This window comes from Nycticebus coucang, chromosome X (genome assembly GCF_027406575.1).
Source record: "Nycticebus coucang isolate mNycCou1 chromosome X, mNycCou1.pri, whole genome shotgun sequence".
Lineage (NCBI taxonomy): Eukaryota > Metazoa > Chordata > Mammalia > Primates > Lorisidae > Nycticebus > Nycticebus coucang.
Genome location: NC_069804.1, coordinates 93135212 through 93146297, shown reverse-complemented (window position 1 = coordinate 93146297; position 11086 = coordinate 93135212). Strand labels below are relative to the sequence as shown.

General features: G+C 34.9%; 1 protein-coding gene across 2 annotated transcripts; it reads left to right on the top strand.

Annotated features, from left to right (window-relative positions):
- Window positions 1-1365: 1365 nt before the first annotated feature.
- On the top strand, window positions 1366-9859 carry HMGN5 (high mobility group nucleosome binding domain 5). Of its 2 annotated transcripts, XM_053579968.1 has the most exons (6): window positions 1366-1565; window positions 3294-3323; window positions 3874-3903; window positions 4471-4524; window positions 6740-6871; window positions 8101-9859. In XM_053579968.1, the coding sequence occupies exons 1-6, from the start codon at window positions 1551-1553 to the stop codon at window positions 8758-8760; spliced, it is 921 nt and encodes a 306-aa protein (XP_053435943.1). In that variant the 5' UTR covers window positions 1366-1550; the 3' UTR covers window positions 8761-9859. The 2 variants fall into 2 exon arrangements, with proteins under 2 accessions (XP_053435943.1, XP_053435944.1); XM_053579969.1 differs by lacking the exons at window positions 3294-3323; window positions 3874-3903 and having other exon boundaries at window positions 8101-9858.
- The last annotated feature ends 1227 nt before the right edge of the window (window positions 9860-11086 follow it).

Genomic DNA, 11086 nt, shown 5'->3' with positions numbered 1-11086 from the left:
GGTTTGGCATTCTGGTGAAGCTATAGCATTTATCTTTTAAACTGATACCAGTTCTTTTAATCCACATGAACACAGAAACGGTTCTTCCTAAAGTGACTGTTGAAAAGGTTAACTTTCTTTTTTGATTAACCTTCCAAAATAGGGATGTGAGCTGTTGTTACAACACTTTTAAATGCTGTAACATTTAAAAGCATGGCACATTTGAGAAAGTGCTATGGGGACCTGGATCCCCCGTTTTTAGCCTGTTTCCAGATATCTTAATCGCCAATCCCCATCCCAAACCTTTAATCTCAGGAACCGACATTGGCAAACAGCTAGAAACATGTCTTAGAGTGGAAAACCGTATAAACTTTAGTATGACAAGGCAGATGGTTTCCGTAGGCAAAAAATGTAAGAGGTCGCCTAAAAACTCAGTAATGAAGATAAATACTTTAATATAGTATTTTTAAAAGATCAAAATCAATGCAAGAAGTCCATGATAAATAAAATATCAAAAAGTTAAATAAAGTCAGAATCTTACCTTGCACTTGCACAATTCACCTCACTCATCTCACCCTAATTTCCAGTTTTGGGCACAACCTTAAATTTTGTACCAGAGATCAGAACCTCAATCTTATGCCAGTCCAGGCTGAGTCTTAAGCACTTTCATACATGACACGTTCTTGAGTCCCTTCACTAAATGCCATCTTTGGATTAAAAAAATTCATTTTATAAGTTCTTTTCTTCTGGATAGATCTCTGCCATTACTAACTTGCCGCGGGATCTCACTGAATTCTTGGTGGACTCTCTCCAAGTGTTATAATAATGTTTAACTGGCATCCCCACCTCCAGGGGTCTTCTGCTTTGTCAGCTCCCAATTTTGTTGCTAATTTCCACCTGCAGGAGACTAGCCGTTTTGGCACCCTCCTGGATCCAGGACCACCATTCTGCTTTGGCAGGAAGTTCTCACACCAGAGAAACATTCCCCTTATTTCCACTCTCCCACCAACGGTATCAAAACATTTTCCACGACTGGAAAGAGGGAAAGGTGAGGGTTTTGGAGACTGTGGAGAAAGCAACAGTTTGTGGCTTTTGCCAGTCATTACAGATAAAAGAGAAACAAATGAACAAAAACACTCTAGCTTTCCCATCCATCCTGCGCCTGGGCACAAAACTGTCTACTAAGACCACGTGTTCCTCCACCCTACCAGCTGTTGGAGCTGGCAGCATACTAGGGTTTGTGGCAAGTCCACAGGCCACGCCCCAGAAAGACGACCACTTGCCCTTATTGGCCTAAGAGCTTGTCACTCCACTCTGGCTCCCACTCCTGGTAACCATTCACGTAGTTTGGTTGCAGCGTCTTGGTGTGTTTAATGTTGCCAATAACGAGGTCTCTCTCTCGCTCTCGCTTTTTTTTTTTTTTTTTTTTTGAGGCGAATATCGGTTCTGCTGCATTAGTTCATTGAAAACTGAGTTGCTCTCCTGAGCGACCACGCAGAAATTGCTTTGGCTTTTTTTTTTTTTTTTTTTTTTCTGCTGACTGTTAAGATCTCCTGTAAGGAACTGCAACAATGCCCAAAAGAAAGGTAAGTGAAATGGAAAGACAGAATGGAGATTGGCTGCTGAAATACATATTCTCTAATAGGCAGATTTTTTTTTAAAAGCGTTTGGACTTCTAGTTCAATTTTGTGATGTGCTGAAGTGGAAGAGAAGGGAAGCGCAAAGAGCAGTTGGTGTAAGGTTAAGTATGGTCTTTCACGCAACTGGTAGTTCACTTTTGGCGTGTTTTGTTTAAGGGAAAGAATCGCTTGTGAGGTGTCTCCATGCTGAATTACAAACAGCCATAGCGCCTACCTCACTCCCCTTTCCTCCGCTTATCCTATTGGAGAACACTTCTCCCAACCACGCTTCCAGGCACCAGTATCTTCCTCTGCCTCTGGCTTTTCTCGGGGAACTGTCCTGTTAAGGAAAGGAAAGCCACAGCTTTATTCTGTATTTGCCTTTGTTCTTCCCGTTTTCTTTTTTCTTTTTCTTCCCTCCTCCACTTCTTGTCAGGCCAGATGGCAATGCAATGGTAATCCTGTGCCATTAGGCGGCGCAGACTTCAAACTGTCCTAGAGAAAAAAGAGATTCATCGCTTTAATTAGAAACTTCAGGGCTGAGCTGTCTGGCGCTCTCCAAGCTCTTCAGCTAAAGATGGAAAAGTGATAGAGAGTTATGAGTCTGATAAACCATTGTTAACACTGGAGTAGCATGGATTTATTTTAGACTTGCAGAATGTCTAAAATGAACTGTTAAAGGGCTCCTGGTCTTCTGTAAAACCTCGCTTTACAATTCCTGACTCCTCTCAGAATGAAAATAAATTCACGCTCAGTTTTTTTATTCCTCAGTCCCTTGAAAATGAAATCGAAATCAGTTTCACTACTTAGCAAAATCATAAAACACTGCTAATGTAAGACATTGTGGATATTTTTGTATTATTTCTATTACTGTCTGTCTTCCCTATTCCTAGAACGTAGGAGTAAAACTGAAATTTCTCCGTTTTCTGGAGAATTGTACAAAAGCTTGATAATTCCCAGACTAAATGGCTGCTCAGATACGGAAAGCAATCTATTCTAACTACCAGCCCCCTTCCTGAGATTCCTGTCACTGTACTTTTCTAGGCTTGTGAGGTCTGTAGTCGGCCTTGCAATTTACAGAACTGACAGCAAACTTGTAGCAGGTAGTGGCGGGAAGTTTTAAAATCCGAAGCCTGCTTCTCAGAATAAAACACTGACATTGTAACAAAGAGCCCCGCCCCCCGATAAAGCATTGTGGGGGCTGTAGTTCTTGTATGCAGAACATGGAGAGAATAGTCCAGAGTCAGTGGCAAGAGAAAGATAGCTAGTTGCCCAGCAAACATAAAGAAAAAGAGACCTGGAAATTGCCCGAAGCTCTGCCTTCATTTGGCCTGCCGCCATCCCCCTTTATTTGTGGGCTTTAACACGTGTCTACCGAGCAGGTGGATTTCAAGATTAGAATAGTTTTGCCTTAGGAGATGTAATTTATACAAAAGGATAAAATTGACTATCACTTGAATAAACTGATAATTTGAATGCATTCAAGTATGCACTTGCATCTTTGTGCACATTTGCACATTAGTAGAGGATATGGCTTCTAGAAAACAACTTGGGGATGCTTGAACAGGAACCCAGGAAAAAGTCATAAGCTCTTTTATTACAACTGTAATCCATAGGCAATATTTTCTGATTTAAACATTTATACCAATGACCTTATTTCTGTGTGTGTGTGTCTTTTTTCTTTCATCTGTATAGGCTGCAGGTCAAGGTGATATAAGGCAGGAGGTGAGTTTTAGTTTTCGAATATATCCAAAAAAAGTCCGTACGTTTTATGAACTGGAGACCCTTAAGTAGAAAAAAATAGATGCTGGCCAATGTATTTGTACTGTATGAGTACTAATATGATATGCCAATGAAGCTCTCTGAAAAATATAGACTTTAAAACTCCAAGCTTCATGGAATGTAAGACCTTATTGTGCTTGTTAATATCTAAGGTGAGCTTCTCCCTTTTAAGCAAAATAATAGTTTTGTTAGTTGGCAAGAAGGGGCTATATTTTCATTTGTAAAAGTGCTCCTTCCTACTAGCCATTGTGTTAATTTAGCCTAGCAACTTAAAGCTAATTTATGATTTTTTTTTTTAAATTTAGTGTATGAAGAATCCACAGCAGGGAGAATAAAATCTTATATTTCTACTATTGTGTTTTCTGTGTTCACAATTGCATTTTTAGTGGCAATATGTAGTGTTACACCAAATATTTTCATCACAATAAAAAATAATTCTAGTTTTGTGTCATCCTTAATTCTCTTAACTGATGATTTATTTTTTTGCTTATAGCCAAAGAGAAGATCAGCTAGACTGTCTGCTGTAAGTAGTCCTTTTGAAAGGGAGCCCAGGCTAGGCGAGGTGGCACAGGCCTCTAGTGGCTAGCACTCTGGGAGGCACAGGGGGTTGATCACTTGAGCTCAGGAGCTGGAGAGCAACCTGAGCAAGAACCAGACCCAACCCATTCTGTACTAAGAAAACTAGCTGGGCTGTAGCAGGCACCTGTAGTCCAAGCTACTGGAGAGGCTGAGGAAAGAGGATCACTTTAGCCCAAGAATTTGATATTGCTTTGCGCTATGACGCCACCAGTTCTACCACAGGCAATAGAGTCAGAATCTGTCTCAAAAAATAACAAAATAAAAATAAAAAACACTAAAAAAGCCCATGCATTATGAAATATAATTTAAAAATTCAGGGAATCCTGAATAATTTAAGCTTTATTTTTGAAGTTTTAAGAAGTTGACACCAAAAAACATGTTTTTTTCCTAATGCTCAGTTTGAATCATACCCATTTATTTTAATTCAGAGATTGAATGTTATTGTCAGTGTTCTTTCCTTAGATAGGACTTCTTATTTTTCTTTTCCCAAAACATATGGTTTTTGATTCAGATGCCTGTGCCTATTATACCAGAGCTGAAGCCCAAAAGATCATCAACTCCGAGGGTAAGTATTCAACTTGGAATGTCGAAAGAAAATTGCTGTTCTTCAGAAATAATTTTTGAACAGGCATACAACAAATTATTTTTCTTTATTTTTTTGTTCAGTTATTAATAAGCCGTATAGTGCAGATAAGTCATTTGGATGGGGAATATTTGTTCCTGTTTTGTGATCATATATTCTATTTTGGCATTTTTATTGGTAAATACCAAGCAATTTCAGTTGGATAGACACATTAAATACACTTGCCTTGAATATCATATAGTCACAACGCTCTTTTCTGAGACAACAAAGGTAACGTACTCAATATTAATGTAAAACCAATAGAGAAATAACTATATACCCACACTAGACAAAAACGCAAGCATATTCAAGTGGGGGGAGGAAAAAGGGGGCCAAGAGAAGGAGCCAGGTGAATTGGTGAATTCTCACCTAATGTTCACAGTGTAAGGGTTTACAGCACACCCCTTGGGTGAACGGCTAATCTACAACTTGAACTTTACCTTAGAAAGGAAAACAATGTAACCTAATCATTTGTACTCTCATATTAATCTTAAATTTAAGAAAGGGTGTAAACTATAGTAATCAAAGCAGGGCTTTGTAATAATAGTAGTAACTAACATTTAATACTTTTATAGTTTGCACAGTGCTTTCACATACATTATTTTTAAATGGTCATAGTTGATTTCATATAGATTTCTATGCTCTAATGTTGTGGCTAAAGACATGGAAAAAAGGAATAATATCAATAGTAAATTCACTGTTAATTGCTTAATATATAAAATATTTTAAGGATTGGTTGAATGTATAAAGTCATATGAGGTTAAAGCTATTAAGAACATTAGATATCACCTAATCCCATCATTTATTAGCCAAAGAAACTGCTTAACCATCAAGGTGTTCATAAAATGCTTTGAAATCTTTGAATAAAAGATTGCTAAAACTAGAGCAATTGCAGTTTTCTTAAGTTACAACAGAAAAGAAAATTTATTTTTTTCTCTTTTAACTTTTAAAGTTCACCATTTTATTCAGTTTATAAGTTGAACAATAAAGATATATTGTTTTATTTTATAAAGAGAAAACATTGCTAGACTAAAACAGATAAATACTTTACCCTCTTTGGCTTTCTGTTTCTTACATGTTAAAAGAGTAATAACTTATATTTGTATTGCAATTCACAGTTTCTAAAGCAATATCACACATATCTTCTAATTTGCTCCTTATCCCTGTGAAATGGGTGGCATTACTCAATTTTTACATATGGAAAAAAAGCCTCAAAGAGATATATGCTTTTGCCCAAGATTACATCACATACATGGCATATGCGGAATTCAAACACAGGTTTTCTAGCCCCTTAATCCAGTGGACTTTCCACTGTATGTACACTTAGGCAAAAGGTTGTCTTGGTAAAGAAATCATGATTTAAATTATTTCTAACTTGTAGACACAAAGATTAAAGCACCTATATCAACAAGTGCTCTCTTTTAAATATATCAAAATTGATACTCTAACATAGAATTTCTCTTAATTATCACCAGTGGAAACTTTAAAATCAACAAAATCTGGTTGCTAATAATTAGACTTAACAGAGATACACTGACTCTGCCTAGTCAGAGAGAGTTAATTTATAAATCTATGGTGGTGCCTTTGGCTCAGTGGGTAGGGCACCAGCCCCATATACCAAGGGTGATAAGTTCGAACCTGGTCACGACCAAACTGCAACAAAAAATAGCAGGGCATTGTGGCAGGTGCCTGTAGTTCCACCTACTCGGGAGGCTGAGGCAAGAGAATCGCCTAAGCCCAGGAGTTGGAGATTGCTGTGAGCTGTGACACCATGGCACTCCACCAAGGGCGATAAAATAAGACACTGTCTCTAAAAATAATAATAATAATAATAATAATAATAATAATAACATAAATCTAACCTGATGCTAGTAATTTGCCCTTCGTAGCCTCTAGTTAACATTCTAATTGGTTGTTTTTCATCTATATCACTCAACTTAATAGAAAATTTATTTGATTCATATCAGGGGAAATTGTTCATTTTTAATGGTAGTTTAGGTTTACAAGGAAGCTGGAAGTATGAGATAATGTTCTTGATATCGTGTTTATGTATAGTATTTCAGTAAATTTTTAATGAAAACTGGTAAAATAATTTTGGACATTTAATTAGTGCAGCATTTAAATTCTGTGTTTATTTATTTTTCATAATTCTGGATAGAAAATAAAGACAAAAAATGATACAGTGGAAAAAAACACAGATACAAATATCAAAGCAGTTGCTGAAACCAAGCAAGAAGAGGTTGTTAAAGAAGAATACAACAATGAAAATGGAGAAGCTAAAATCATAGAGGTATCTTACAATATTAACAGATTTGTTCATTTGAAAGTTTAACAATGGGTACAACTGAAAGTCTTATTTGCATTTAGTTTAAAGGTTGAGAAACATTAAATGAGAAGTTGTTCTGTATTACAATAGTATCTAAAGGGAAAAAATGAATTTAAAAAACCACAATTTAAAGATACTAATACTGGGATCAGTGGCTTTGGATTGCTATCCCTAGGACAATACCATTGATCAACTGATCATAACTCAGTACTGACATAATAACCCACTTACTAAATGCAGACCAGTCCTATTCCTCTTGTCAGCATGTAGGCTATTTGTAGCCTCCTTTCTGAGAACATATGGTTCTTTTATTTCTTCTACAGATGGGAAAAATATATATATGTGTGTGTGTGTATGTACGTTTTTAATAGGTCTGGGTTTGCATATTTAATGCATACAACACTTCCAGGTATTGTAGTAAAACACCGAAAATGTACAATTGTGACCAAATCTACAAACCAAACATGTACGTATATGGCAAATATTTTGTAAGTAGTCTTATGATATCTAGTACAGGACTTTACAAGTAATTTAATAAAAACCCCAGGTCAGGCACAGTGACTCAGCCTGTAATCCTAGCACTCTGGGCGGCTGAGACAGGTGGATTGATTGAGCTCCCAAGTTTGAGACCAGCCTGAGCAAAAGCAAGACACTGTTTCTACTAAAAATAGAAAAACTGAGGCAAGAGAATCACTTGAGCCCAAGCTGGAGGTTGCTGTGAGCTATGACACCATGGTATCTACCCCATGCAACAGCTTGAGATTCTGTCTCAAAATGTAAATAAATAAAACCTCAAATCTTATCATTATGGAAGACAAAATGTGTTACTTTCCCCAGGACTATATTTTGTCTATGTGTATGATCCTTATTGATAATTTCTTATATATAATACCTCTATGTTCTTTATGTATTATTTATCTTCATATTTAGAATGAAAATTATTTACACAAGCTTTTCTTAATTTATTGTTTCTAATATCTATTTATGGGTGTTTGTATGGAGATATTTTAATTAATGTTATTTCTTAGAATACTTTCTTCATGATATGGTATTTTTGAGGCATTTTCCAAGAGGAAGATTATTCTTATAAATGAAATACTATTTTTTCCATAAACTAGACATAATCTACTCTAAATATTTAGGGGAGACACATCCAAATTTACAGAGAATTTTTTTATTCACTGTACATCTAGGCACCATCTTCTGAAAAAGAAATTGAGGAGATAGAAGAAGAAAAAATTGAAGATGTTGAAAAAGAGAGAAGAGAAAAGAAAGAAGCAATGGCCACAGAAGGAAAAGAAGATCAGAAAGGAGATGAGGAAAATCTAAGGAAAGAAGAAGAGAAAGGAGAAGATGGAGAAGATGAAAAAGAAGAGAAAAATGAAGAAGGTAAAGAAGAAAGTGGAAAGGAGGACAAATATGGAAATAAGAAAGGAGAAGATGGTAAAGAAGTCAATAAAGAGAGTGAAGATGGAAAAGAGGGAAAATATAAAAAAGAGAGAGAAGACATAAAAGAGAAAGGAGATGGAAAACAGAATGAAGATGAAAAAGAGGATGAAGATGGAGAAAAAGACAGAAAAGACAAAGGAGCTAAAAAAGAGGAAAAAGACAGAAAAAGCAAAGAAAAAGATGAAGAGGAAGATGGAAAGGAAGAAAAAGGTGGAAATGAGGAAGAAGCCGGAAAAGAAGAGGAAGAAGGAAAAGAGGAAAAAGAAGGAAAAGAGAAAGATGGAAAAGAAGAAAATGGAAAAGGAGATAGGAAACAGAAAGAAGATGAAAACAAAGCTGAAGTTGGAAAAGAAGCCAAAAAAGAAGAGCTGGAAGAAGAAAATGGGGAAAAGATGAGTCTCTGAATATTGTTTAAAACTGCCTTATATAGTTTCATAATTTGGTAATATGTACCTTCATGTGTTAATGTTAATAGAGATAAATATTTTTATCAAATATTTTATAAACACAGTTTTTCTTTAGAAACAATTTAATTTTAGAACATCTTCATACTGATTTATTAAGTAGTCACAAAATTTCTAACATGAAACCTTTGTAAACTTTGTAATTATAGGAGTTGAATATATGGAAAAAATATGATTTTAACTTTTGTCAGTTAATTCTGTTTTGTGTAAGTTATGTTATTAAATCTTTGAATTTTAATTTTACTCCTATACATGGTATAATTTAACAAAATGGAGGATCCCAAAGGAAAGAGTTTCATCCAACAGTATTGTGGTTCTCTGGGTTGCTATAAAAAGGGTGATCTATTTTCATGTAATACAACTAGTGATACTTACCTTTCCCAAATATAACTTTATTATTGCCTTGGGAAAAAATAAAGTTGTATTCCCATTTTTAAAAAGAAACATAAATGTTTCAGATTGATAGTTTTGATTATTTGTGTATGCACAAAATTTTACTGGATTTGATTTATCTTAATAAAAAGATTCTTCAAAGATAATTGAGATTTGTTATATCTTCAAAAATGTAGTTAGAAGAATATTATAATGCCTTATTTTTCTATTATAATATTTATGAAAACATTTAAATTTTTTGCTGGGATAAAATTAACGCTAAGTTCACCATTTTAATTATTTCAAAGTGTACAACTCATTGACTTTTTGGTATATTCACAACTTTGTGCCCAATGTCTAATTCCTGAGCATTTCCATCACCCAAATAAGAAACAACATACCAAATAGCAATCTCTCCCTATTTCACTCCACTCCATCCCTCACCCTTTAGTCCTGGCAGTCACTAATATGCTTTCTGCCTCTATGGGTTTGCCTATTTGGGACATTTCATACAAGTGGAATCAAACAATAAACATGTGACCTTTTGCGTCTGCCTTCTTTTCAGGTTCATCCATGTTGTAAAATGTATTATTAGATCAGGTTCTTGAATTATGCCATTTCAATCAACATCATTTCACTATAGAGTTGAGAAAAAAAGTTATTTGTGTACTCCAGTTTCCTCCCACATTCCAAACGTGTGTGTGTGTGTTAGGTGAATTGGCACATCTAAATGGTCTCACTGTGAGTGAATATGGCTGTGTTTATGAGTGCACCTTGTGACTGAATAGAGTTGGTTCCTACCTTGTGCTCTGAGCTGCACAGGAGCATAGACTCCACACAGCTGCAACCCTCAACTAGAATAAGTGGAGAAATAATTATTTTTCTTTTTTAAAATAATCTTTCTTAAATATCTGCATAAATCACATTTATTTCAATGTCTAATATTAGAAATGTTTTGGTATTTATGTAGAAGTTACATAATGATGATGTTTTGTGAACAGAAATATGCTCTAGGAACTTAATTCTTGTTAATATCAATCAGCCTGTGGTGAAACTGGTTTCCTTATATGTTGTTTTGCTTAAAATAACAGTTTCTGAGAACCTGTTGGCATTGAAGACTTCTTGTATTTCATTCCTTTTTATGGCTGAATAATATTCCATTATATCAACATACCACAATTTGTTTATTGATGGAAATTGAGGTTGCTTTCATGTTTTTTTTCTCAATATAAATAATGCTGCTATGAGCATTCATATACAAGTTTTTGTGTAGATGTATTATTACATTTCTCCTGAGTGAAATATCTAGTAGTAAAACCACTGGATTTTCTAATAATTCTGTTTATCTTTTTGAGGAACTTCTAGACTTCTATAAAGTTGCTTCAAAATTATATATTCCCACCAACAATATATGAGAGTTCTAATTTCTCCTCATCTTTGCCAACACTTATTATCATCTGCATTTTATTATAACCATCATAATAGGATGATTTGGGTGTGAAAAAATATTATGAGTTTGACTTGCATTTATCTAATGATGTTGAGAATCTTCTTGTGTGCTTGTTAGCCATTTGCATAACTTTTTTGGAGAAATGTCTATTCAAATATTTTGCCCATTCTAAAGTGGGTTGTCTTTTCAGCATTGAGTTGCAAAGATGGATATATCTTACACACAAGATCCTTATCAGATATATTATTTCCAGAATTTTTTCCTCATTTTGTAGTTTTCTTTTCACCTTCTTGATATTATCTTTTGATGCACAAAAGTTTTTAATTTTCATGAAGATCAGTTAATCTATTCTTTTCTTTTATAGCTTATATTTTTGGTGGCATATCTAAGAATCTTGCCAAACTCCAGGTCACTGAGATGTATACCTATGTTTCTTTCTAAGAG